Source organism: Trypanosoma brucei, chromosome 7 (genome assembly GCF_000210295.1).
Source record: "Trypanosoma brucei gambiense DAL972 chromosome 7, complete sequence".
Classification (NCBI taxonomy): Eukaryota; Euglenozoa; class Kinetoplastea; order Trypanosomatida; family Trypanosomatidae; genus Trypanosoma; species Trypanosoma brucei.
In genome coordinates, this window is record NC_026740.1 from 83944 (window position 1) to 110651 (window position 26708).

General features: G+C 46.6%; 16 protein-coding genes across 16 annotated transcripts; 4 read left to right on the forward strand and 12 right to left on the reverse strand.

The window, feature by feature from the left end:
* Positions 1-555: 555 nt before the first annotated feature.
* On the reverse strand, positions 556-2877 carry TbgDal_VII440 (hypothetical protein, conserved; the record flags this gene model as incomplete). Its single annotated transcript, XM_011776046.1, has 1 exon — positions 556-2877. The coding sequence occupies one exon, from the start codon at positions 2875-2877 to the stop codon at positions 556-558; it is 2322 nt and encodes a 773-aa protein (XP_011774348.1).
* A 598-nt stretch (positions 2878-3475) lies between these two features.
* TbgDal_VII450 (prefoldin, putative) lies at positions 3476-4069 on the reverse strand (the record flags this gene model as incomplete). The annotated part of the gene is made up of 1 exon (XM_011776047.1): positions 3476-4069. One exon carries the CDS (start codon positions 4067-4069, stop codon positions 3476-3478), a length of 594 nt encoding a protein of 197 aa, XP_011774349.1.
* A 153-nt stretch (positions 4070-4222) lies between these two features.
* On the forward strand, positions 4223-4639 carry TbgDal_VII460 (hypothetical protein, unlikely; the record flags this gene model as incomplete). The annotated part of the gene is made up of 1 exon (XM_011776048.1): positions 4223-4639. The coding sequence occupies one exon, from the start codon at positions 4223-4225 to the stop codon at positions 4637-4639; it is 417 nt and encodes a 138-aa protein (XP_011774350.1).
* Positions 4640-5073: 434 nt separating this feature from the next.
* Positions 5074-7122, reverse strand: TbgDal_VII470 (GTP-binding protein, putative; the record flags this gene model as incomplete). The annotated part of the gene is made up of 1 exon (XM_011776049.1): positions 5074-7122. One exon carries the CDS (start codon positions 7120-7122, stop codon positions 5074-5076), a length of 2049 nt encoding a protein of 682 aa, XP_011774351.1.
* A 580-nt stretch (positions 7123-7702) lies between these two features.
* On the reverse strand, positions 7703-9094 carry TbgDal_VII480 (hypothetical protein, conserved; the record flags this gene model as incomplete). Its single annotated transcript, XM_011776050.1, has 1 exon — positions 7703-9094. The coding sequence occupies one exon, from the start codon at positions 9092-9094 to the stop codon at positions 7703-7705; it is 1392 nt and encodes a 463-aa protein (XP_011774352.1).
* Positions 9095-9886: 792 nt separating this feature from the next.
* TbgDal_VII490 (DNA ligase, putative) lies at positions 9887-11425 on the reverse strand (the record flags this gene model as incomplete). The annotated part of the gene is made up of 1 exon (XM_011776051.1): positions 9887-11425. One exon carries the CDS (start codon positions 11423-11425, stop codon positions 9887-9889), a length of 1539 nt encoding a protein of 512 aa, XP_011774353.1.
* A 1152-nt stretch (positions 11426-12577) lies between these two features.
* On the reverse strand, positions 12578-14026 carry TbgDal_VII500 (DNA ligase, putative; the record flags this gene model as incomplete). Its single annotated transcript, XM_011776052.1, has 1 exon — positions 12578-14026. The coding sequence occupies one exon, from the start codon at positions 14024-14026 to the stop codon at positions 12578-12580; it is 1449 nt and encodes a 482-aa protein (XP_011774354.1).
* A 457-nt stretch (positions 14027-14483) lies between these two features.
* Positions 14484-15671, reverse strand: TbgDal_VII510 (hypothetical protein, conserved; the record flags this gene model as incomplete). The annotated part of the gene is made up of 1 exon (XM_011776053.1): positions 14484-15671. The coding sequence occupies one exon, from the start codon at positions 15669-15671 to the stop codon at positions 14484-14486; it is 1188 nt and encodes a 395-aa protein (XP_011774355.1).
* Positions 15672-15678: 7 nt separating this feature from the next.
* TbgDal_VII515 (hypothetical protein, unlikely) lies at positions 15679-16074 on the forward strand (the record flags this gene model as incomplete). Its single annotated transcript, XM_011776054.1, has 1 exon — positions 15679-16074. One exon carries the CDS (start codon positions 15679-15681, stop codon positions 16072-16074), a length of 396 nt encoding a protein of 131 aa, XP_011774356.1.
* Positions 16075-16131: 57 nt separating this feature from the next.
* TbgDal_VII520 (hypothetical protein, conserved) lies at positions 16132-16884 on the reverse strand (the record flags this gene model as incomplete). The annotated part of the gene is made up of 1 exon (XM_011776055.1): positions 16132-16884. The coding sequence occupies one exon, from the start codon at positions 16882-16884 to the stop codon at positions 16132-16134; it is 753 nt and encodes a 250-aa protein (XP_011774357.1).
* Positions 16885-17233: 349 nt separating this feature from the next.
* Positions 17234-17584, reverse strand: TbgDal_VII530 (hypothetical protein, unlikely; the record flags this gene model as incomplete). The annotated part of the gene is made up of 1 exon (XM_011776056.1): positions 17234-17584. The coding sequence occupies one exon, from the start codon at positions 17582-17584 to the stop codon at positions 17234-17236; it is 351 nt and encodes a 116-aa protein (XP_011774358.1).
* Positions 17585-17985: 401 nt separating this feature from the next.
* TbgDal_VII540 (hypothetical protein, unlikely) lies at positions 17986-18285 on the forward strand (the record flags this gene model as incomplete). The annotated part of the gene is made up of 1 exon (XM_011776057.1): positions 17986-18285. The coding sequence occupies one exon, from the start codon at positions 17986-17988 to the stop codon at positions 18283-18285; it is 300 nt and encodes a 99-aa protein (XP_011774359.1).
* A 249-nt stretch (positions 18286-18534) lies between these two features.
* On the reverse strand, positions 18535-19539 carry TbgDal_VII550 (hypothetical protein, conserved; the record flags this gene model as incomplete). Its single annotated transcript, XM_011776058.1, has 1 exon — positions 18535-19539. One exon carries the CDS (start codon positions 19537-19539, stop codon positions 18535-18537), a length of 1005 nt encoding a protein of 334 aa, XP_011774360.1.
* Positions 19540-20504: 965 nt separating this feature from the next.
* Positions 20505-23456, reverse strand: TbgDal_VII560 (hypothetical protein, conserved; the record flags this gene model as incomplete). Its single annotated transcript, XM_011776059.1, has 1 exon — positions 20505-23456. The coding sequence occupies one exon, from the start codon at positions 23454-23456 to the stop codon at positions 20505-20507; it is 2952 nt and encodes a 983-aa protein (XP_011774361.1).
* Positions 23457-24131: 675 nt separating this feature from the next.
* On the reverse strand, positions 24132-25532 carry TbgDal_VII570 (hypothetical protein, conserved; the record flags this gene model as incomplete). The annotated part of the gene is made up of 1 exon (XM_011776060.1): positions 24132-25532. One exon carries the CDS (start codon positions 25530-25532, stop codon positions 24132-24134), a length of 1401 nt encoding a protein of 466 aa, XP_011774362.1.
* Positions 25533-25888: 356 nt separating this feature from the next.
* TbgDal_VII575 (hypothetical protein, unlikely) lies at positions 25889-26356 on the forward strand (the record flags this gene model as incomplete). Its single annotated transcript, XM_011776061.1, has 1 exon — positions 25889-26356. The coding sequence occupies one exon, from the start codon at positions 25889-25891 to the stop codon at positions 26354-26356; it is 468 nt and encodes a 155-aa protein (XP_011774363.1).
* Positions 26357-26708: the final 352 nt, after the last annotated feature.

The following is a 26708-nucleotide window of genomic DNA, read 5'->3' on the forward strand; positions in this document are numbered from 1 at the left end:
TGTCGCAAACTCAGTTCCCGCCTTCGCTGCGGCACACAATAAAAATTAGTTGGATAAAACACTGAAGAGGCGCCACACTGATCCAAATTTGATGCGCCTTGTCATGGGTCAGGTCACAGCGACAGAAGGACCCTTTTTCAACTTACACTATATTTCATATTTGCGCATCTAATGCCGATCTTGTTGTTGTACTTTTGATTGCTTTCGCCACGAAAATTAACTTACTGCGTACCTCCCATATATACCTCGATCTTCGCTACTTCACAGCATCCTTCAGTCAATAAACTGATGTTTGTGAGGTAAGGAAAAAAAAAAAACAGGCCCAAACGATAGTTTTCATTAAAAGAAGGCAAAAGGCGCGATCACACAAACCAAAACTAATATACACATATACATAAACGTGGATGTGCGTAAATGATAGCTGTAACAATTCGTTAAGAGTAAACAACCCGCTCGCAGAAAATGAAAACAACCGGGTACTGCATATGTGATAACATATATATATATATATAATATTATGGGCGTTAAGAAACTGTAAAAAAAAGGAGGAGAGGACTAACGTAAAGTCGATCCCACTGCATTTTTCGCATCAGTTAGGTCAGTAAGCCACTGCTTATTAGTGTCGACGCCCGTTCTGCGGAACACTTCATCGATTTGTGGGATAATTTCTTCTTTGATCATCCGAGTCCATTCTTCCACGCAACGGCTCTCCACCTCACACACATCAGTGTTGACCCCATCCGTCTCCTCACACCCCTCATTTCTGGAAGAGCACATGTTGTGCTCAACAGCTTTAAGTGAAAGCAGTTGACGGAGCATATAAGCAACAGCAAGCGCGGCTGTGGCGGGGTCATCGTTTTTGCATGACGATTCAATGATCATTTCGCAAGTACGTAAAGGAAGTGAGTATCCCTTCCAGCGAGTGGTGACCACGCAATCCTCATTATTAATCTCCTCATCAGTGAGCTGCTTTTGCTCATCAATGTTCCAACGACTCTCAGCATAACGGTATATATGGCTGAACACATCCTTCACCATATCATGCATACCCCAGGTGTACAAACACTCAACAAAGATAGACACGGATGGATACCTCCAATCCCATTGATTATACGACTGGGTGAAAATGACCATAACAGGAGGGATGCCAGTTCCAGTTTCCCCTGTAATTTCCCCTTCGGCGGTTGCCGTATAGAACAAGCCATCGAGAACACCCTCAAACAACAAGCAAAACACTTCTTGTCTCACATTCACCTGATCCCTATTTCGTTGGCGTTTACGATGACCACTACGCCCTTCTGGCAGCCGCAGAAGCAAATGCCGTAGGCATCGAAGCGCAGCCTCCGTCCCTTCCTTCCATATCTGTAATGAATCGTCACCACAGGAATCCTTATAGTTACTTTTACAAACATCATTGGAGTTTGTACAGATAAAAAACTTATCCTTTTCTACCCCACCCTTCGGACCTGTTGCCTTTTTCTGAAGATCGCGTTGTCGCCTTAATATGTGTCTAACCAACCAGACACACACATGAGAGGTTTTTACGTCCTGAGCAGTACCAGCGAGCCGCTGCCGCTGTGAAAGTATGCAGGGCCCCTCCAGTACATGAGAAATTGCGCTTCTACGCGTTAATTCAGATTGGAGCATGTCACTAATCCCGTTCAGAAATTGTATGTAGAGCTGGGGATTGAATTTCACGCAAAACCCTTCAGGTGCTACAATGGAGGCAATGGAATGCCTACTTCGAAGGAAAGGATTGAGATGCACGGCTTGAAGTTGCATACCCACTGATATAAAGCGGCAGAACGCTTCCTGCGCTGTACCAATGGGCCCGTGGCACTGTACCACACGTAAACAGCAAGCCCGACCAGCGGCGAGTATATCACTAATATGATGTGCAGGATCAAACTCCGACCATAACATATCGTTGACACCGTCGTGGCATCCATTTTCTTCCTGGGGTTCTATTTTGAGCGAAGGCACTTCCCCCGTGGTGATGCGGCGTAATATCTCAAGTATCATCAAATAACCGTCAGATCCTAGTGGTAATCCTCTTTCAGGACAATCCAGCAAAAGAATCCGAAATGCATCTTTGTGCAAAGAGAGATCACACTCGCCGGTGCCTCCGCCCGAGGCACATTTAAGAAGATAACGCGCATATGACACATGCAGATGCGATGACCTTCCTACAACCTCTTCAGGAAAATTTTCAGATGAGGTTGAGGAAGGCGGCATAAGCGAAGTATGAAGCGTTTGATAAGCAGCCTTGACCACATTCTGCGGCGCCCCAAAGTGAATAAGGCACTGCAAAAGACTCCCACATAAATCGATCTGTTGCTTAGCAGTAAGACTCACTCCCCCCTCTGATGAGGGAAGATTCAAAAACAGTCGTAATGCCAAATCCCATAGGACAACACCCTCCAGAGATGTTTTCGCCTTAATTTCACCTTTTTCTTTCGTTTCACACGGGCCATTAGACGCACCTTCTCGATGCCGTCTTACACTGTCGAAACCCCTCTTGTTTACCTTCGCCAAAGCTGATATCAGTAATTGTGTTGCCCCCACCCTCTCGTCAGCCGATAAATCCAGTAATTTATTCTCTTGACACATGTTCTCACAGCAGGCAATTAGTTGTGATGTCTCCAAGGTTGTTTGGCAATCGAATCCCTCGTCGTTCCCCTCATCACAAATATCGGAGGACACAACCTTCGTATTATGGGGGTTCTGTTGTCTCATATGCTGGCGCCTTAGCAAAGAGATTACGCCCCGCACATCACAACATCTCCTCTGTTGCATCCCAAAGGTGTGCAAGTACCCAGAAGCAAATGAAACTCGAATTATTGCATGCCGCCTAAAACCCCGGTGCAGTACAAACATATCAGCTGAACTATAAGCAATGAACGATCCAGTTACTAACCGGTGCGGTGACACCCCATGCTACAAAACAGAAAGGCAACAAGAATATTATCAGCTCTGCGAAAGAAGAGGGATACAGAGTAACTATTGAGTCGAGCGCGCGCGTATTTTGAGGGAAGTTTGATGTGATGGGGCACAGCACATCGATGAAGCACTCTGATGAGATTTTTAAAGAGAAAGAAAAGAGTAGAGGCAGGGCGACTTGTGGACGAGGGCTCACTTCAAAACTTCAGTAGTTTAGTCTATCATCATAGTGAAGCGACCAGACACACTTCTGCAGGTGCATATAGGAGGAACAGTATGAGAAAAAGAGAGGGGATTCTATGCATCGCTTCGAAAAAGGGTTTAAAAAAAAAAAATCACCCTGTATGTCCCTGTTTAATGTGTCCATCCACCTGATTCTCAATATATTTTATATTCCCTCCACTCTTCTCACTTACAGTTACCTCTTTCATTTAACCTGCATTTGGCCACAGTGAGAAAACCCAAAACTTTGTGTCCCTCACCTTGTTTTAAAGCGTCCCCTCTCGTCACAATCCTCACCACAACGCCACTCACATTATTTCTCTGAGGTTTCCTTCTTGTTATCTTTCGCCCGTTTGTTCTTCAGGTCGTAGTTGTACACCCGTGAAATATTGATCTGCAGGTTGGTTATTTGTTCCTGCAGCCACGCAAGGTCCTCTTTGGTATTACGCATATTGACCTCCGCGTTGCTGAGGTTCTTCTTAAGTAACGCTGCTGCTTCTTCGAAGGTGTACTCAACCATCACTTTGGCACCCATCCACAAATGAACAGTCTTCTGTGGCCTTACAATGGCTTCACCGAAGACAGAATCCGTAAGACAGTAATAAGAGCGAATACCGGCCCTTTTCCCGTCTTCCTCCTGTTGCTCTGCCTCCTCTAGCTGCTTCTGCAGAAACTCCAGTGAGTTTAGGGTTTTCTTAATAGTCGGTATTTTGTAATCAAGATTGGCAAGGCTGCTCACAAGGCGCTTTTCCATGTGCTCGTATTTTGAAGACTCCATCAGTAAGTTACTGATGACCGTGTCAGCGCCACCGCCGTTGTTGACGTAAGCAGCAACGTCCGGTATGTACGCAATGCGCGGGATATTACGTGGATTCACGTAGTCCTCGGGAAATTCGTACTTTTCCATTACCTTCTTGTTTGTTGACCCGTATTACCTTAAGAAACGCGAATGAGAGAGTGAAGGAGAATACTAACAGCATGGGTGCCTGTTCGCTATTAAGAGAAACCTTGGTTTTAACTATTACGTTCCACTTACCCACGGGTACAGAAACAGGCATATATGTATTTGTATTCGCGACAATTTTTGTCCCTCCGCTCCCGCCAGCGCTATTCACAAGCACACACACGCGCCTCCATTTTGAGTTTTCTTTTTTTTTTTTTCTGCCGACAGCTGCCTCACTTCACTCGCCGCCCCCCCCCCATAAAGTTATCTCTCACTTGGTACGTCAAAATGCGAGATATGGTTGGGCATGCATTTCCATCAATGCCACGTAAGGAAAGACAGCACTTGTATATTTCGGTTCCAAACGAGAATATACACCTCTTCATGCCTGGAAAAACAATCAACGTGATAACACAACCTTCACAAGTGGTGAACGATAACCATTCCGGAACCCCAACTCCTGCTATTTCCTTTTATCCCTTCCACAAGTATAAACCATTATATACAAATATTTATGTGTGTATTTGCATGTGACCGAAAGCACGGATGACAAAAAGTTTCTCCCGTGGTCCATTACATTTCTTCCTTCACCTTTCGGTGTTTCACAATCACTGATAGTGTTTTAACCTTATACGCGTACGCATTATTCTGTCGTCAATTTGATTAGGATCGCTTCTGCAAGGGATGAAAACGTGAGAATGGGGTGAGGCACTTGAAAGTCTAATGCAAATGCGTGTTTTCCCCATCTGTAGTAACTACAAGCACACAATCACAGCTTTCAGGTGTATTGAGATATGACAGCCAATACAACCAAATGACATCCCGAGTGCTTGACGGCACGCCTGCTTGTAATACAAATCGCTTCTGACAGAGAACGCGGCTTTAAAAAAAAAAAGACGATGAGCTCCTTCGGGCACACGAATCTTCCTATTTTGCTTTCAAGCCTCATGCGCTGTCATTGCCATTTGTCACACTGAACTGGCCAATGGCATTACTCGAAGTAGCAGATACGGACGGACCTCATTGTTAAACTCACTACTCTGTAGCCACGACAATTCAGGTGGTGAAAGAAACAAAACCAAGCGACCTTCATATGCCTCTTGCAACAACTCAATCGCCCCACGATGAACATCAAGCGTTCCTTTTCCACGCTTCACGAAGTAACCCTTTTTTCGTGCGTAACTCTCACACAACTCATAGGGGGACCACGCATTTGGTGCACCGCATGGACCGTGTCTCCTACTGCTTTTCTCATCATCATCATCATCGTCGTAATAATCGCTTCTGGATAAACCGTATAAACGTTCGAGGTGCAGATGAGTTGCCAAATACGCCACGCCGCTTTGAGGGTCACGGGTTTGAGCTATTTGGTGCGTACCAAAAACGGCCTGTAAGGGACGTGGGAGACCAAAGACGGGAAAGGCGAGACCTGGAGAGTCAATAAGCACTACATTTTCCGATGGAATAGGGATCGTTTGCAGGTGTTTGGTGTGACCTGCTGTAGATGACACTGAAACCACCTTCGTTCCGCGAATGCAGTTGAGCAGACTTGACTTTCCAACATTCGGATGTCCGACAAAACCAATCCGTATGTATTCGTCCTCCTTATCCTCTTCGTTGCCCCTTTCCCTGTCACATTTGTGAATAGTAACACTTGTATTTCCACTTCCCGCACGTCGCCGCGAAAGGCCGATGTCACGGCATTGTTGCAGTAGCGAAGAAATCATGTTTGACACAATTTGCAGCTCTTTGTGATCTCGTCTGTCATGTTGAAGCTCCCGCTCCGCCTTTCGCATGCCTCTAAAGTTGTCTGTCTCCGCATACGACTCATCGTCACCACCCTTCACAATACCCTTAGCCACAGCAGCCGGAACCAACCTGCTAATCTCCTTTTCAAGGTCATCGCCATCGTCTTCTTCACCGTCGTCACTGCTATCATCTGTGCAAACTTGAAGCTTCCCCGTCCGTAGTTGCTCGTACAACTTATTACGTCGGTTTTTCTTCTTTCGCCGCTTCATTGCGTCACATGCCGTGTCGGTGCCAATTGCGGTTTCCTCCGATGGAAGGGCCGTAAAAGGGACAAGAGGAATCTCACGAACGATACCCGTGTCTGTCGCTTCTTCGTCGCTCGCTGCTACAACACCCGTGGTCAGAAAGTATGATTGGAGGAATTCACTCCATTTATTTAGTGTTTGAGGGGGCACGAGGTCAGCTTTGTTGAGTACAACGACACAAGCCTTCCTGCACTCCCGGACAATGTAATGCAGAAGTGAGAGCGGTAGGTGCACAACGGGATAGCGAGCATCGGTAACAATGATAACAACATCGCTCAGCTCAACCGTGCGCCATAGTTGCCTCCAAACATCGATATTGCGCTCATAGGAACTCACCTGTAGCTTCTGCATTTCTCCAGGGAGCGAATAATTGTCCAGAGCCCGAACATATTCCTTGAAGCGAGCCTGTTCACGAGCGTCCACATGTGGGCCGTCGCGAAGGACATCACCTACTTCATCCACAACGTCATCTGTGTTGCTACTGTTGTTACAATCACTCATTGAGTCGCTCGCGTTGGGTTTAGACATAGGCACTCGGTCCACCGACCAGCCACGTGTTGGGATTTCAACAGAAAGGGGGATAACAGCGGCTTTGGTTGGACCCGGCATATTAAACCACGTACCGAAAGGTATTCCCTCCGGTCCCATAAAATGGCGGTTGGCCAAACGCTCGTAGGAGAGTTTCTTCCGCTCCGCAACCTCCTCTGCAGTTTCCTTAAGAAACACACTGCGTATGCCAACGCGATCCGCACCGTATTTGTACTCCTCTTTCTCATGTTGGCTGTCACTGTTGTGTTCAGCACCACTCGAGCCCTCCCGACGATATTTTTGTGTATTACACTCCTCAGTTGCACCATGTTCATCACGTTTTTTGCTTTCACTCTCCGTATTTTGTTGTTCCTTCTTCCGCTGGCGTTTCTCTTGCAGCTGCTTCTTCTTTTGTTTCCCGCTAAATGGTGCCATCTTCGACTTGGTGTAAGCTATTTCCTGTGTTCCTGCTGCCGTTACGAGTTATTACTTCTTCGCTCCACCTTCTTTCCTTCACCTTATGTTTACTCCTGCGCCTTACTTCAGTAACAAACGACTCAGATTGTCTCCCCTTCACTGTCGTGAAAAAAAAAAAAAGAACGGTTCCCCTAAGCAACATATATGCAAATGATAGAGCAAGAAGAGAAAGTGTGTTGACACGAAGTCAAAATTAGCGGAGAAAAAACTTTAAAATAGCTGTACAATACCCTTTCCCCTTCCCAAAGAAAAAGAAATGCTTCATGTCATGTGGTGCCCGCCTTTCCGCCCGCTCCATCGTTAAGTTACATAGAAACACCCTCCGACCATTACAGTCACGGCAGCAAACAAACAACATTCAACGGAACAGGAAGTGTTAATAAGAGACGCCCAAACAACCGTTGCTACGTCCTCTCTCAGCAGTGGGGACAATAATTAGCAACGTGTTTCAGCTCATACTTGCCAACGAACAAGTAACGCTTTTGCTGCTTAGCGAAGAAGCACAACAAAACACCAGCCATGTACTCGCTGTAATACTTCAGTACAGAAGAGAGGAGAGGCGCAACCGGGCCTCTTGACTTTTTGGATCATCGTGAAACAGTTGCAACACACCCAGTAGACATGTTTTAACCTGACGGACACGCTTGGCACTGAGGCATTCCTCTTTATTCGAACCCTGTGCCCGCCGTGCCTGTGGAATGTATAACTTCAGTAGGTTAAACATTTCCTCAACTTCTGAACTGGGATACCGCTCCGGTACTAAGCGGGCGTCTACCAATTCGTCAATCCAACGAAGAAGCTTTGCAACATGCGCCTCGCCACCGCTTTCACTTTCCAATTTCCGCTCCAAGTGCAGCTCAGCACGAAGAACTAACGCCTCACACAACGATATGAGCCGCTTAACAGTGTTGTCACCCAATGCAGGTTCAAAGTCTCGCTGAATAGCCTTTACTGCGAAGAGGACATTTTCTGCCGATATGTTGCCAATCGTTGCGTGAACACGTGCCAAAAACAATGCCTCCAGCCCCGATAATACCGCAGTAGCGTTATATTGTGAAGATTTGTAATACCGCTCCATCATTTCAGCTTCTCCAAGTCGCCGCACATCCACGCCAAGTTCCCTGCGAAGCTCCTGCAACTCATCGAAGGCCTTTTTCTTGGCTTGTTGAATGGTTTTGCGTAGACCGTCCAGTTTCTCGCTTTCCTCCGGAAGTCGAATGCACTCGGTACCGAGAAGCGCCGCCATAATTTGGTTCTGAAGGTATTGAGTCGAAGCACCGTGAAGAAGGTCTGCGCCTGCCGCAGCCGGTAAAGGGTTTTGTTTGTTAGGGGAACCTCCCATCAAGTCAACGTTCAACTGCTGTTGATAATGGTCCAAAAACTTGCGCAAGATGCCTTCGAGTCGAGTCTCAGTCACCTGGCCAGTGACCTTGTCAATTATTGTGCCCTGCATAATGAAGTACGTAATGGGCAACTTGGCACGCTCAACAGAAAAAGCGGACGCGAGGTTCCGGTTCTCGTCGGCGTTAATTGTGCAAAGTTTCAACCATGCCCGCTGCATTGATGCTTCTGTACCCTCTCCACTCTTACCCCCACATGCCTGCTCGTTCAGTCGATCAACCAGACGCTCCGTGTGAGCCAAATAAGCGTTGCAGCCACTGCTATCTGGCCTGTAGTATACAAGGCAAATAGCCTGTTGGGACTGAATAACTTCCCTCTCAAAAGAAGAAGCGTCAGTTTTGTACGCAATGCTCCGGGACGAAACACAAATGGGATTTCTTCCCATAATCTGTGCGCAGCGACTGCCTGATATGGAGCATCTGATAAACCTATACGAGTATGTGCCAGAACAATGCGAGCCGCAAGCGCCGCCGAGGGCAGAAAGCCTAAAACCTGCTACCAAGTGACGGCGTCGTGGAGCAGACAACATATAAGCTTCACCCACTATAAGGCATTTAAGAAAAAATACATATGAATAACAATGTTCGAAAGTAAGCCAATTCGCCAGCTACGAGAGAGAGGGAGAACGCGTGTTGACTGGAAATGTCACAGGATCAATGAAAAATGAGGGGAAGGTACGAGTAATCACACTACAAACGAGTCAACGTATACAAAAGTAGAAACCACCGACATCATTTCCCCCCCCCCAAATCGTCCACCCTTTTCTTGTTGCCGCTCATCACATTCATGGTCAATGAGATATTGAACACAATCGTCAACACGACGAAAGCGTAAAAGAAGCTAAAGATTGAGCAAACAAGTCACGACAAATGCGGTTGGGTACGCTATAACGGTCGCTGCTGTAAAGACAACTGCGGCAGTTGTTCGCTTTGGTGCGGGTAAATCAGGAGGGAACGAAACTAAGAGAACGCTGAGTAGAGTCGACACAAATGACGGCGGTTACTGCAATCGATCGGAGGAATCCGGTGCGGGTTAATTCTGCTAAGCCGAAGTGACTTCGACTATCGCCCTGGTTGTTGAGGATGGCAATTACTGGAAGCCTCCTCGAGTACTTAACGATTTTGCTCTTGTTACCCTCTCTCCTCGAGGGAGTATGCAATCGGCTGTGCGTGCTTAAACAAGAGCGTACGTAAAGACGGATATGTGGATTTTCCCATGAGGAACCGCCCCCAAAGGGAACAGTACGTAATGTATTATTTCCTTTTCCCTCTTCACCATCAAGAGATGGCAGCCATCGCACCGATTTCGCATCTCATGTGGTTTAGAGCCAGTCCTTTTCGGACTCACCCCGAACGCATTTGGCTATCGGAAACCGCGGCACATCCTGTGACGAAAGTTCCTGATACTGAACTGTTAAATACTTACCTAGTAGACGGTCTCTTTCGGCCCATAGTTCCAACCGCCGCTTCGTTGTAGTCTTTGGTGTTGCATTGAAGCGAATCCCAGTTGATGTTTCACACACAAACGCGCCGAGACCACCCTCAAACTTGCCATTGCCCGGAAGAAAGTCGACAATGCGGTACTCCGCATCATGCATGTACTTATACTTAAGGCCGAGACTTCGTTTGCCATGTTCGTAAGGAAACTTTGGTCTACGAATGATTACCCCTTCATAACCTTGCGAACACGCCTTCTCCAATACACTCTCCACCTCATCTGGACTCACAAGTGTGGCGGGGACGTGGTAGAGTTTTGGTATCTTTTTCCTGCTCGACAATTCCTCCTTTTCAAGCTGATGGTTTCGCCTTCCGTTTGGTTTCATCGTATCAAAAACACGATCTGCGCCACTGTGAGGTATGAGTTCCTTCAGTAAACGGTAGCGTTCGGTAAAAGGGGCGTCCGGCGATGAGAGCTGATCTGAAGCCATGATGTCAAATGCAAAATATTCTAGGAGTTTCGCCTGTTTCCTCCGTGTTGTTTGTGTCGTAAACTTTTCTAAACGGCGCACAAGCCCACTAAGCCTCTCGAAACCACAGTGTGGAGCAAACAGCTCCCCATCTAACAACAAAGATGGATCTGCCTTGAAAAGTGGCATAGCGTGTGGCACCAAACCATGGCAACACTCAAGAAGAATCCCACTCCGCGAAAAAAACTGCAATTTCTTTTGGGATTTATTGTAACCAATTAAACAGCGAATTCCATCTATCTTTGGTGAAACCAGAAGTGATTCCTGCTCCTCCGTGTCAGCCGGATGAAGTAGTTCCTCAGCAACTAGCTCCCATCTTTGTGCAAGCATGGGAAGAATGTTACGTCCCTCCCACTCGGGGTTGCTGTGCAGAACACTTTTATAGTTTGTGTGAGTCATTCGTGGTGCTCTCAAACTGTTCACATCCTCCAGCTCCAGATCCTCCTCATTTGTAGCATCCGTTGGTGAAGTTGTTATCCCCACATCAGTGTTATCTCCCTCGCTCATCTTGCCATTAATTCTTTCCGGACCTTCATTTCTAGTTGAACTGATCCGCCGCTGCTCTTTTCCGCACAATGGACACGTCCCATGCTGGTCAATAAATCTCGCAATACTCATCTCAAACTCCTGAAGGCACTGGCTGCAACGCCACACCGCCGACTTTACACATGTCGGGCTAACGTGATGTGGAGTTAACATGACGGTTCCCCACGATGGACCCACCCAACAGGCTGCAAGATGGGGAAAAGCACTTTCAATGGTGGTATTTTTCATTGCGTGATACCGCTCCACCTGCTCTGGTGTACGCGGCCGCCCAACACCAAAAAAAAGCGAAGGATCCTTCGGAAGAGTTGTGAGCTGCGGACGCCGCCATAAATTAGAAATCCGCCACATGTCTAAAGGCGATGAGGTGACAAAAAAGGGAGGAGGGATTTCGAAAAGGTGTTTAAACACCCTTCACTCCCCCAAACACCACGCAATCCGTCACGTATATCTATAAACGCCCCCGTTGCTTTGCGGGGTTATGCGCTTCAGAAGAAAATAATAATTATTATTGTTATAGAAATGAGAAGGGGAAAGGGGAAAGAAGAAAGAAGGAAAGCAAGAAATGATATATTTGAAATATACTCCGTGTTTACACCCGCATGCAACTAGTCATTTCAGTTGATTTCGTTGTTGTATTGACCTACGCACTTTGGCAGTAAAGCCCCCTCGGAAGAAATTTTTTTTTTCTCCGTTGGTAGGAAAAAAAAGATGAGCAGGAAGGTACAAATAATGAAAAGTGGTACAAATATAACATAACTTAATAATAATGATAAAAAAGAAAAAGAGAAACAATTGCTTCGGACTGTTAGAAAAAGTAACGTGCCGAGCACTCAATAATTTCTCTACCACTTCCACACACAGTCACACAACAAACATATATGAAAAACCTTAGTGAAACGAATTGCGGTGCACAACCACAATGTCTTCAAAAGTCAACACATATAGTTTGGTCCACCGTGTAAACTTCTCTTCCCAATAATCTCGGCTCTCAAAATACCAATTAATAATTGCATACGCTAAATTTTTCCCTTTAGCTGTCATTCCCTCTGTTGTCGTCCCTTCTCCGTTTGTTTTTTAAATTATGCTACACAACTCCTGTTGCCATTTGTGAAGAAAAGAAAAACATATGAAGAGTGTGGCCAAACAACTTTCACTCGTGAGACAAAAACATGTGGGAATGACTGCAGGGGAATGAGATCATAGAGACAATCAGTGAGAAAGTGGTCACGGAATACGGCGCCGGATTTAATTTTTTGTAGGAAAAGAAAAGAGGAAGAAAAACGAGATCATACAAGCTGGACGTAATAGTTACGCAGCTACGAATACACACAGGCACGTGAACATCCACGCGTGTTCACGCAAGTGGGTTTTAGAAATGGTACAAAATTTAATCATCAAAATCATTTAGCCACCATCTGCAACATATCATTGAGTAGTCACGAATGCACGTGTACACCAAGAAACACCCATTAAGTGAATGTATGAAACAACATACTGCTGTTAAACCCAATCACTACCAGTCTTTGTGCCTCGTACGCACTTCCCAATAGGAAACCGTGGGACACCATTTGTTGAAAGCTCTTGATACTGCACAGTGAGCATTTTCCCCTTGTACACATTCAGTCGATGCCACATCTCACGCTTCCTCTCTTCTGTCGTCGCTGGCGCTACGGTGAAGCGGTGACCGGCACGTGTTTGACAGACGAATGCACCCAAGCAACCGCGCCACTTTCCCCTCCCTTCCACGCCGTCAACAATAATATATTCGCTGTCTTGCATAAGTTTGTACTTCAGCAAGTTGGGCGAGCGGGCCCCATATGCGTAACCAGGCACTGCAGCTGAGGCGCCACCACTACTCGAAACAGAAGTCATGCATTTATTGTCCTCAATACCATTACGGCGAATCATGATGCCTTCATACCCTCGATCAACATTGAGTCTCAGCAGACGGTCTATATCCGATTTCTTTGCCGACATGACGGGAACTAATTTGACTACTTTTCTGCGGCCCTGTCCCTTTCCGGAGTTGATCTTTTGCATCAAGTCACAAAGATGTTTGTAGCGCTGTCCAAAGGGCACTACCGTCATGTGAGGAAATTCTTTTGCGTAAAGAAGATCGAATACATGATATTGCAACTGCTGCTGCACCTTCTCAATTCCCGCTGTGCGGTGTTGCCTCGTTGTTCGTATGGCTGATGTCAGCTGTTCAAAGTCACTTGCATCATGATTGTACAATTCACCATCTAACACTAACATATTGTCCTTTTCGAATAGAGGTCGCAGCTGCGGTTCAATGTGATCACAACAATCAAATAACATCCCGGAACGGCTAAAGAAACTCAAACACCTATCTCTCAAATTCCACGCAACGACACAACGTACGCCGTCGAGTTTGGGGGAGACAAAAAGCTGTTCATCATTTGATATCCTTTTAACCTCTTTATCATAATTGCGCGCCAGCATTGGAAGAAGGTTTCGTGTTTCCGATACACGCAGGTATCCGTTGTCGGCAATACTATTCTTTACCCTACTAGCATTCGGTGCATCGAGTATTGCGAGAGAATTATCGGGTCTACAACGGTGTTTAACTGTTGCTGCTATTGTGTTTTCTGACGTTCTGGAACTACTGGCGCTTCTTTTTCTTGAACACGTCAATGTTGGCATGCGGGAACACTTCGGGCAGGCACCACCGGCAGCCACGTGGAGGTCAATACGTTTCGGGTGTTGATGCTCACAATAAGGACAGCGCCACCACGCTAGTTTACGGCTAGAAGGCAACACATGCTGGGGTTGCAGTAACTTATTGCAGGCAGCTGTGATCCACGTTTGCGCAATGGTGGGGTGAAACTGTGCCAAGTTTTTCGCCAATGATGCGCTGCGGGAGGAGCGGGAGAGGAAGGGCACCGTGGTGGCGAAGAGTGACGACAAACATGGGCGACTAAACCGCATTATTCACTATCCATATATTAATGTATAAATGTACGCGCTTGTACAGTGCCTCTGTCTTTGAAGCTATGAGATGTGCTGTCGCTTAGTCCCCCTGCGTTGCTGTTATAACAGCTATTCGATTCAATTGTCTTTCTTTACTTTCCGGTCCTTAGATGTATACGGCGCTCGTCGATATATCCAGCAGATTCCGCTCAGTTGGATAAGTAAGTGGTCTTATAAGACCCTGGTAGAAGCCTACCTTTCCCTGGAAATGAGAATATCCACATTATTGAACCCCAACACGGGAGTTGGTTATGCAAGCCGAGAGAAAAGGATGGCGAAGAGGAAAGCAAAAATAAATAAATAAGGTGCCTTGGTGCAGTGCGGCTCGGTAAGTTGCGCCTCGATAGTCGCTCATACTACATTTTGATTCAAACAGAAAGGAAGGGAACGCGTTAGACGACATTGGTATAAATAATCATCCTCCCATTGACGAAGTTGCTATTTGGCTGAGCTCCTCGTTTAGGGAGAGCACAACATTCGTACCTACTGAAGCGTGTGGATCCGTGAAAAGTTGCTGCAAGGAAGGTGAAGAGGACGGGTTTGGAGTGATAGGGACGATATCACGGGCAATTCGGCACGTTGGACTCCTCTCCCACATATCCCATAGCCGTGCGGGCCCCTTTCGCGAGAGGTCATCATTTAAATGACCTTTCATGCCACTCCCATCATAGCGAAGCAGTGAAGGCACTTCAAGAAGCCATGCGCGGGTCTTCGTGCCGCTCGCAAGTAACATTTGCACCAACTGCAATAATACTGTAAAAGAACTAACGGAAAGACAACGAATAGAATGTAAGAGCCACAAACTCAGCAGTCCCACTTCCTCCTCAAAGGAAATGGAGAGGGTGGGACCTGCAACGCAGCCTTTCGTTGCATTCAATCCTGACCGCAAGAACATTGCGCACAGGGCACGAAGAAGTACACAGAGTATCGACGAGTACTCCAAGCACTCTTGTGGTCGAATAATGTGAAGTTGCTCCGTCTTGGAGCCAGGCCTAAGTGTGAAGAAGTGTAGAAGCCCAACCGCTTCACGAAGCCACGCCTCCAGTTGTTGGGCATGGCACGGGGTCTCGTGTGAAGCACACCAGAGGAACAAAACCTCGTCGAAATCGCATTGGTGGTTGTCGGCACCCGGCGCGGCATTTCCGGGGGATGTGGAAAGGCACTCACGGCACTTTTTCTCGGTGATTCCACAGAAATCCCTTTTGCCCTCTGAAAAAACACCGTCATTTCCCTCACAAATATTTATGGATGATGCATCCGTTAAAATTCCTGTTGGTGACATGAGGAGGTTCTTTAGTTGGGCCACACGAGCCCCATCCACAAAACACTCAGCGATCACTTGCCGTACCTCCTGCGGTAGTGGAACAGTACAAGCCACAGCAGCTGCAGCAGCGGAGGTATGTGAAGTTACCATCTTGTGCTCGTTATTCACAACACCAAGAGGCCCTTCCGTGAATATCTGCGGAGTGTTTCGCGATCTCAAAGAGACGAAGAAGTTTAACCAATGATTCAATAGTGGTGGCCGTCCTACATCCCACGATAGTCGCTGAAGTTGAGCCAACGAAGACATCCAGATACTGGAAGCACCGGCCGAACCACTCATCCTTAATATGCGCGTTCGTGTACAACAAAAGTTGCTTAGCCTTCAAGTATTCAGCTTCCATACCTGTCACACGGGTAAGAGGAATAGCAAAAAAAAAAAAAAGGGAATACTTCCTATGGTTGCATGGATCAAGCAACGACATAATAATAGCACCCGTGCACCAACATGTTGGCGCACATGGTGTGAAAGAAGGCGGAACAAATGCACGTGTGTGTACTTGTGCGCATGGTATGTTGGGCATTTTCACGCACTAAACATTGTCAGCTTCCCGGAGCATATAACACAAATCACACACCTACAACGAAAATGGCCCGAAAAAAATATATATGTATTTGTAGAATTATTGAAGTCGATAGCCCCACAACACTTGCCATATATTGCTTCAGAAACCAATATACGCTAGCAATGATGTATTCATACAAACCACAACACACAAACATGTATACGTAATATACGAGCGCTACACTTGATACTTAGATTTGGGGCGGGTCCGTTGCCCCTTCCGCTTCTCTCCAGTATTCTTCACAGCACTCACCAACTGACCACTGAGTGTAGGATCCACCACATCACCCCTCTTTGTCTTGCTGCTTTTCAATTCCGGTAACATACCCACGCGTATCATCTTTGCAAAAGGAAGGTTAGCCACCGCGGCTAATTTGTACCGACGGAAGCGGAAGCGCTTAATAATTCTGTGCTTCTTCATTTGGAACCGCCGAGCCAACCATCGTGACGAGGGATATGGATAATTGCGGGGTCCAAAAGTCACCTGGCCATAAAATTTAGCGGCCCATCGAGCGCTGAGTTCGTCCAACTGATCGCCGTATGCAACCGAATCAACTTCTACATTTGTTTGCTGCTTCAGTTGTTTCCGTTCGCCTTCCTTTACGCTTCTCGTACCCGTATCGTTGCGGGTGCCACTAGCAAAGTAAAAGTGACGAGGTCGGTGGGAAACATCAGCACTAGCAATCATGTGGTGACGAAATGAAGCCGTCGCATGATGCTCGTTGAAAGAAGCGGCAGTTGGTTTCCGATCAATATAGCTCCCTCGTAGCGGTGGCGGCAATGGAAATATAACTGCCGGCGCCATCTGCGTTGTAGCACACCTCAGCTCTTGTGTTTCTTGGCATGTCGCTTGCATGGAGGTAGTGGTGGAGCCAAGTGCAGCAATCCCAAGTTTGGGTATGCGTGAGCACGCAACGCAGCCTGCGCGCATGTGAATATTTCCGACGAGGTAAGCTAGAAGATGGGAAGCGGTAAAGGAAAATAAAAACAGAGAGACAATTTAAAAATAAAAGGAAGCACTGGCAGAACAAAACAGGAGATGCACGCACGTGAAGCTGAGCAGACACACTCGCGGTGACGTCGGAAGCAGGAGGCGACTTCCCCACAAAGCAGTTGTGCGAATATGCTGAATAGCATGCGTTAACGAATACGTTACCGAAAAAAGGACAAAGAACCTACCAAACTTGTTTGTTTCACTTCATTTCTTCAAATTACAACTCTTTTGCTCCTCTCTCCGCCCCGTCACGGTCCCTCACCTCCTTTCCATTACAGCAACCTCCTTATTTTAGTGGAGTTCCTTTCGTTGATGGCAGTTTCCGCTGATTCCACGTATAACACACAACAAAACATTTAACGACCGTTAAGCACAGGCCCCCCTCCCCAAAGCAAGGGCTTGCATGAGAATCCTCACCCATCGGCAGCGATGGTCCTTTTTCTTTTTTGATAATAAATTGTGTTAACATAGGCAAGCAAAACCTTCCGTTGGTCAGAGGAGAGGGAATAAAGGGGAGGCAAAAATAGAATGTGGGAAAGGGAGTATAAATATGAATGAACGTAAATATCCATGCATACATAATTAAACGAATACATGCTGTAGCGGAATACCAAAGGAAACAAAAAAGCCGCCGCATCCCCGGCACTGTCCTCTACTTTTAAGCATATAAAATTTAGGGAAACTCGATGCACGAGGATTTCAGTGACAACCCCCTAACGGGATAAGCAAGTGAGCAGAATATATAACAAGCCACTCTGCACGCCAGCACAAAGGTGTAAAAAGCAGTGCTCCAATACTCATAGTTACAGAGATAAAATAAAAATAACACGAGCCTCCACCGCACCACCTTTCCCGGGTCAAAGTCGCGGATACGCTCTTCTATTGCTATTCTTTTTTTTTTTCTTTACCACCTTTCCCTGGTTGATATCGTAGGTCCACTGATAATAAAGCTCTTCGCACTCCAGTACGCATCAGAGCCAAACATCCCTCTACTTCACCATTTCCTGTCGTCTTCCAACCTCATCTCAATAAACACACATGTGCACTCAGTTCACTAATCAACATTTCGGTGGATGCTTATTGAAATATTCGGATCATAACCACGCCATCGCAGCCCTCAGTCTTACTCCCTTCTTCACACCTTTTTCTGTTCTACATGAAGAAAACTGCAGGAAAATTGAGTACTATGTTGCTTCCACTTCTGACAATTTCATTTCTTCAGTTCCCCTATCACTTTGTTTCCCCTTCTCATCATTACTTCCTGTTTATCTCCGCAAAGGTATGAATTTTTGTGTGTATTTGCGTTTGCCCCTTTTGTCGCCATCCCGTTACGATTGAGTTTTTCCTCTTATCCTTATACTAACGCTATGAGAAAGTAACTGTCATTCATTGCTGACAGGATTGTACGACATTACACCACCTTCCTTTGTCATCCTCATCCTTGCCGTTCCTCCCCCCCCCCAACACTTTAAAGTAAACACCTGAGCTAAAGGGGGAAATAAATTACTCCAAAAATGCCCTACAGGAACTGAAAACAAAACAAAATACCACAGCTGTAGAGGAGGGGCTGACGAACGGAGTGTAGAGCTAAAGTAGAAATAGGAGCACAGCCAACAGAAAAACAAGCCCCTGCATAATGCTCGTGAAATTTCCACTAAAAAAGACAGCCCAATTTCCGGCCATTGTCTCCGTAGTTTTCTTCACATTTAATTGATCAAGCTGCCCACTCCCATGCTTTCCACCAGACACATCGTGTCCTGCCAACTGCTGAGCCTTCGTGGCGAGAGCCTCTGGTGAAGCGGCACTCCAATTAACTTGTGGAAACACGCCTTCTAAGGCTTCGAGGACCGGTGATACAACGGGTTGAAGGTGATGGGCGGCCCAAACCACGCACGACACACAGAAACCAAAAATCAGTTTGGGAATGTGCAGCACATGCGCCTCAATATTCTTCAATCCCTGTCGTGCAGGAGGATTGAGCCAACTGCGGAAAAGCAAATAAGCCTGCACGACAAGTGAGATGCCGATACCCCACAGATAGAAATACAGAAATTTGTACAGTGATGTCCACAGGCGGCTGAGTCGCAAGTGACGTTGGGCAAAACCGGGCGACGTGCACTTTATAGCTAATGTGTCCCGAAACCTGTGCTCGCAGTTGATGTCTCCCATAAGATCCCCCGGCTCCTTTGAAGCCCCTCCGTTGGGGTTGCCTGTCCTACTGGCCGAAACTTTCTCCGCTGCAAGTTGGGCCACCTCCTCCTTTACGCGGGCCTGCCACAATTTTTTTTCCTCCGCAACGAACTCCTTAAGTCTCGAATTCGCACGCCAGTGTAACGGATAACCGTCTTCCAGTACGTTTACCGCAGATGTGTCGTTAGTGAAGTAGTTGCTGCTACTTGTGACTCCTAATGTAACTGCAGCCCAACCGCCACGTCTTTTGGAGCGGTACGCAGGAAAGAATATGACGTTATCAGCATAATCTAAGCCCAAAAAACGGCGACCGATGCGGTAACGTGTGAGGCTCCAGAAGTGCGTTTCCACCACACGCTGCATGCCATTGCTGCTGCTGCTGCTTCTCCTCCACCAACCCATGTTTGTCGTGCAGTACCTCGTTAGATAACCAACTGCAGACGCAACTGAAACACACACCCTATGCGAACAGCAATGTGTTTTTTTTTTGTTATTGCAATATATGTGACAAGTGTATGAACTATATATAGATGTAGGCGTAGAAGTATGTTGTAGCTTTCTTGTATATCAGAGTGCTTAGTTTTTTGCCCTTTTCCTTCCCCTTAGTGAAGGGTCAAGTGGTAATCCTCTTCTTGAGTAACTGCTTTTCACCCTAATTACAGGGTACGGTAGAAACTTCTACGAAACTCACCGTGATGAGGAGGTTCTGTGACTTAAAAAGAGGTACAATTGACGCTCCCTCCTGTACTTCCCTTCAAAGTGGTCTCACACTCAAGCCTATTTTCCCTCTTAACTTCCTCCTCAGTAGGGCACGTGAGTCAAAGTGCCGCGCCTGTGTGTGTGAATGTACGCTAAGTTACAGCAAGAATCAGCAGAAGGCACACAGGGGGAAGAGAAAGAAAGAAATGAATGAGAGTTGACTTGAGTTGGGCAGGGATCAAACCAAAAGGTTTCGCATTAAATCGGATACTGGCAAGGTACACATTCACAGATATTCGAAGCTTTTAACAACGCTTCCCTCGGCGGATGAAGTTACTGAGCGAAGTTAAACGTACTTTATTTTCATATATTTAAAAAGGAATTAACAACCACACAAAAACACGCACACGGAGGCCAAATTGCACGTCCAAGGTTGTCCGCTGGGGATGGCTTGGGGACATTTTCCGTCCTCATGCGACTTGACTTATCATTTGATCACGCCAATCACCGTTACCATTTAGACCGACGAGAAATGAAAGGCGACTTAACAAATCACGATAAGGAATCCATCGAAATGGCACGCTTGCACCCACAGACGAGTAGATTTACACAACTGTCGGTAACGGCACATACATACACTGGCTAATATCCAGTTTGTCAATCACCTGCTAACCATCCGCTTTAGCTCGCTTGTAGCGACGAAGTTCGTGTCGCTCCTCATCATCACTCTCATCATCCCCATTCCTGCCATTATTCAACAGCTCCGCTACATCGGAACCGATGCCATCATCTTCCTCATCCAAATCATCCTCATCGTCGTCATCGTCAAAGTTGCCGTCCGGAATATCATCAGCCCCACTTCTCCCACTAGATGTGCTATCACTTTCGCTGTCATCCGCACTTTCTTCATCATCACTGCCATCGGACGGCGCTGCAGCGACACCTACCTCCTCATCACTTCCGGAATCAAAATCTTCCTCACCACTGTGACGGGATTCCATTCCATATGATGAGCCGCGTTCAGACTCAGCGACCATCGCCGTGGTTTGCTCCCCACGCGCCCGTTTCTTTTTGTGAATAGCATCCCCCTCGTCCTCTTCATCATCCTCAGTTGCATCTTCATCACCCTCCTCCTCCTCATCGCTAACTTCACTATTACCCTCCTCTTCGTCATCAGTGCCACTGTTATTGTCGTCGACATCATCCTCCTCGTTTACGTCACCATCGGACAGAACCATTTGATCAAGAGCATCCAAATCCAGCTCCTCATCACTGTCCATGTCATTATCCTCCTCTTCATTTTCTTTAGAGGCTGCAGCCCCCTTCTTTGCTTTCCTCTTCGACTTTGAAGATGGTCTGGCTCCTTTCTTTTTATTACCGTCTTTTCGGCTCTTTCTTCTCTTGGAAGATAGTGAATCCACCTTGCGCTCTGTCGTTGCCGTTGAGTACAAGCCGCCCGAGTACTTTTTCTCCACAAACATTTTGGGAAATATGATGTCGCCGTGAGAGCTTGCAGACACGTTTCGTTCCGACGGGAAAACAGATTTGAAAATAGAAAGACGTCCATACATAACTGCAATCTGGTCGTACAGGGAAACCATGTTCCTGTACTGATGAAGAAGCGGCGCAACAAAGTCCTTCGGTGGGGATGGTTGATCGGGTTTAATCCCTTTCGTGGCCCCATCGCTGCTAGAAACAGCCGACTTTTGCTTCAGATCCTGTTGGACCTGATACATTTCAACGCCGCGGTAACGTATAATGGCATCGATCCATTGAAACAGAGGAGAACAGGGGGACGCTCCGCGCACCCGCTGCCCGAGTAACTGTAACAGTTGTAAACAATAAGGCAGCTGCAGCGACATTACGGTTGCCCGAATGTCACCACTACTTCGAGAGGCTACAGTGAGAAGTTCCATCACAGCAGATGTATCGTTCGCATGAAGCGCTTGGTAAAGGGGAACAGTTGCTAATCCCAACGCGTGTTGCTGCTGCTGCCCAGCGGTTGATTCGTTGGATTCGGAGACATGCAGTTGCTTCAGCCGTTGTTCGAGTGTTAGGCTCTTCTGAGGGAGTTCTGATACGCTTTTCGCGTGATACGAAACTGCGGGAACAAACCCTTCCGTCCCAGCTCTCGTAGCACGCGCCGCCAGCAAAATTCGACGCTGTTGTTGTTGGTCGTGTGTCGCCCACGCGTTATCCAACGTCTCCAAATCATTGTACGCGACTAGATCAGCAGATGCTTTCGATTGAGTATCAGAAGGCACAAAATAAACTGCCACCTCCCCGCCACCTGCCACGAGTGCTGTACGCCTTCTTGCCGCTGCACTCCCTTTCAGCTTGACAGCTTTTGACATGGCATCACAAAGATCAAGCACTTCAAATTGCGGTACGGCAAAACGCCCACGAAGCAGCAGCAGCGATGAGCATGCCGACGAGGAACTGCCATCAGCTGCACTGGCGCCTGGAAGTAGTGAAGCGAAAAGCAGCCGTCCAGACTCGTCCTGCGACGTAAGTTGGAATGTGGGAGGTCTCGGCATTGGCTCAGCGACAGCGACAAGAAGGGATCGTCCGAGCATCCACACGAGTACGGTACCTGTAAAGGTCGTAACAACCACTAGGGCTCCTCCATCACTCATTCTACCAATATCCCCCTCACCCTTTGCCCCATTATTAGCAGCACCGGGCAAGTCATTCATACCATCCAGACCCCTGTCGTCACCGCTACTCGCACCCTCCCTTACAGAAATGCCGATAATTCTCTGTCCACACATCAAACTCCTCCGGCATCGTGATGTTGCCGTACTACCATCAAGTGATGGGCGAGCGTCCCACACACGTACAGCGCCCTCTTGCGCATTGGAAGTAATAACAACCGGTTGTTGAGGCGTTCCACCCATCCACGCGATGTCTGTGCGGGAGGTATGCGATGCAAAAGTGATTAAACGATCAAGGGAGGCAGCTACAGCACTATGCACGCCGCCAACATCACCACTTGTTGCATTGTTCCCAATTCGAAGTCTGTACAAGGCATTTGTTGGTCCTGAAATAAAGATACAGAAAACGGACTCGGGTATAAAGTCGTCACGTCCTGCTGAGGTTACCACGTCTTCCACCGCCGCGATGGCACTGGCATCGTGTTGAACCCGCAGGTTAGTCACGATGCGCTCCCCCCGAATGCAGTCCACGACGTGCAGAAGGCGGTCCGCGGTTACGCAAAGCAAAAAATGGCCAGTAAAGGCCGTTGCTACAACTGCCTGTTGCGTGTCTGACACACAAAGGTGTCCAACGAGTTCATCTTTCCCAACATTATGCAGAAGTAATGTGCCATTGCTGAGTCCCACCGCCGCAAAAGTTGTGTAAAGTGTGCAATCAGTTTTCCGTCCCTCCTTACCGCGCTTGCGTGTGGACTGTTGCTGCTCCACCCGCTCGTTTACGATTCCTAACGATAGTGAGGTTAAGGACACCACAGCAAGCGAGAAACGGTTCTGCGCCGGCACGTTAACAACTGCCGCAAGGTTTCCGGTCGCCACATCAAAAACACGTGCACTTGGGAAATCCATCCCAACGGCGAGGTACCGCCCCACTTGTGTGCATCGTATCAACAGCGAGCGCTCCGTCATTTCGTTTGCTGCTGCCTCGTCAACACACCTATCTTTTTTTTGTTTTACGCAGCTGTGTTTTGATCCACTTATATGTTAATTGGCGCTGCGACCTCAGTTACCACTCGGACCCAAGCGTGCGGCCTCTTGCGTCAAATGTGTGCTTTCCCTCACTTTAATACTTTGTATTTTCTTTGAATTAGATTTCGTTTCGCTTGCTTATTGCTTACACTTTCAAATTCCCCCCCCCCCTCACCTTTAATTAAGACCTTTTAACCGCACAAACACGTTATACCTATTTGTTTTCAGACAGAAAGAATAGAAACACACGAAAGTAATTTAAAGAAAAAATAGATTAAAAAATGTATGCCGAAAATTGCAAAAATATTTGCACTCTTTGTGTGCATAAACGCAGGGGAAAATTAAGAAGATTATAATAGAACACAGAGTTTTTCGCTGCGATACTCAGAAACGTGAAGTTTAATCGCTAGTTATGACACGTGAAAAAACGTGTCACAATCCACCCAATACTGTTTTTTTTTTTAAAAAAATAACCCTTTCCGCCTCTTTCTTTCTCTCCTGCTGAAAAGAAAAAGGTCCAGCACGATTACTGTGCAATGAACAGCAGGAGGTGGCTCATCATCAAACAAACATGGAAGCAGAAACACTCCATCGCTTTGCAGCTAAACACGTACCTTACAATAGAAGACCAAACTCGCGCAGCATCACTACAGCAGGGTTGGTAAAACTCATGTCATACCAATAGTTCACAGCTGCGATAAGCGGAAGGGGCGCAGAATGTTTTTGATCATGCCGTGAAACTTTAGCAATTTCTTCAGTCGACGCTTCCTCAATCACTCGGCTATCCTCAGAATCTGCGTGTTGCGCCACACGGTGCAACCACAAAGCAGGAAGGTACAACACCTCACCAGGTTGCACGTACGCAATGAGTGGATGCAATTTGTCACGCAGCTCCTCTTTAATGTGCAGCGGGTCATCAACTGCAGCAGGTGTAAGCTCCACATCCATCCACGGCACCGACGTTCCGTCACGCGTGGGACTATCAGAAAATATGTATTCCTCTTCACCTTCTTTACAATTCGCTGCGGCTTTGAGGGTAAATGCTGCCGCTGGAAGTTCCGGCTTGGGCACAAACACGCCTTCCCATGGAGGAACTAATATGAACTCCTTCACACCGCGCACAACCGCGTAAAGGTTCTCTACCCAGTCTTGATGCATTGTTGAGACGGAGGCGGGTGTGCCAAGCCAAATATTAGCGGCCTCATGTTTACCTCCAAATACCCGAGTACCAAAGCGGTCCAATGCGGTGTCAATATCAACATGGAGATGTTGGTACTCCTCCGCAAGACAATTATTTTGCATTTGTGCGTATGCGATCGAACATTGCGGCCGACGGAGGTCGACAAACTGGGATTTCAGTGGAGGGACAAGTGGATTTGCACGCAGCAGTCTGTACAACTCAGGCAGCGTCACTCGTACCTCTGCGGCACTCATGAACAGCTTTTCGGTTACTACGAAGTCACTTCTACCTTCAAGTTTATCATGTACCTGTGACTCATTCTTTACAGCGTTGTACGTTACATATGTTACGGCGTCAGCCCGACCGTTAGGCGTCAATGCAACCGTCACGCGCCGAGGTCCCAACGTCCCTTGTGATTCCGCTTCATTATTACTGGTGCCATTCTTACTGTCCTCTGCATCTGATTCCTTCACAATCTCTTCATCCTCATGGAAGCTATCATTTTCATTAATTTCTCCATTCCCTTTACTGGTTCTTTCTTTCTCATACACCATGGGAAGTTTTTCATCCAGATCAAACAAATATCGGTCGTCCCGCCACCGCTGCAACGCCGGCCAATCACACAGCGCCCCCACAATGATGCACGGGCGGGAGTGAAACACAAACTCTCTCATAAACTCCTGTTCGGTTAACATTCTGAACTTTTCCTCGTCGCACGCGTTCCCACAACTGAGGCCATCGACACGTATTCTTTCGATGTTAAACTGCTGAAGCGCCTTTGAGGTCTCTGCGAAGGCTTCTGCAACTGTCAGCGTCTGCGCCTTTTCATTTGGCATCGCATGAACTTCCTGCAGTTTTTGGTTTTTTTTCTTTTTTTCCTTTTTTATGGCTTCTGTTTTAAGTCTCCTCTTTTTGTTTTATGCGGCGGTGAGTTTTAGGAGGCAAAACGAAGGTTACGTGCATTTGCGACATGTGGGATAACAAAGAAGAAATAAAACACAGTGTTAAAATGGAAATAGATAAATAGATAAATACATACATAAATAAACATATATATATATATTATAATATAGGGTTCAACAATTCAACACGAAATGAAAAACAAGACTGAAAACTCAAGTGACGAAAGGGGGTAAGTGACTGAGGTGAAATAAAAGAGAGGAAAACAGCATGGACAAACAAAAATGTAGAAATGAGAAGAAGAAAAAAGCAAATGAACGCAAAAAAAAAAAAAAAGAAGACTTCCCGTCACACAGAAAAAAACAAAATGAGAAAAGAAAGAAATATAGCAAAAGGGGGCCGCAGGGGATCAGTTGCGGAGCAGCACCACCCAAGTAAATCAAATGAAGGCACTTCAAAACTGCGCCAAGAGGCTGAAGTCCCCCTTCCTTTTCCCTTTGATTTTCTTTTTCATTTCATTTCATCTCACTTCATTTTATTTTTTTCCTTTTCTCTTCTTCCCCCCTCTAATTTTCGATTTTTAACCTCCCCACTTCATTTATTTATGTATTTAATTTGTTTTTGTTTTTTGTTCGATTTTGTTCCTCCATCCCCTATTTCACATATATTCCTCATAGCTATCTCCCCGGCCTCATATTTGCATCATCTCAGCACTTTCCATTTCTTCTTTTTTTTTTTTTATTGCGCCTCTTCAAGTTAACATTCCACAGAAGTAACATATCCTGCGGTGGCACAGCAAAGGAAAGTGGGAAGCAGTTGCAAAAAAAAAAAAAAGACAACAAAAGAGACAAATGAAAAACAACAGCAAGACAAAAAAAAACAATAGAAATCACGAACAATTTGGACAAGAAGAACACCAGCACCTCAATATGCGCTACCTACTACACTTTTTTTTCGACTTCTTTTTTGTTTCTTTTTTTTTTGTTGTTGTTGTTTTTATGCCGTCCATGTTAGATCATTCAACAACAATAACTGCTTTCATCATTTAACTACGGGTCTCACCTCGCAGTGGTCAAACGTGTTGCACGACACTTCCATCAAGAGAAGTTAAA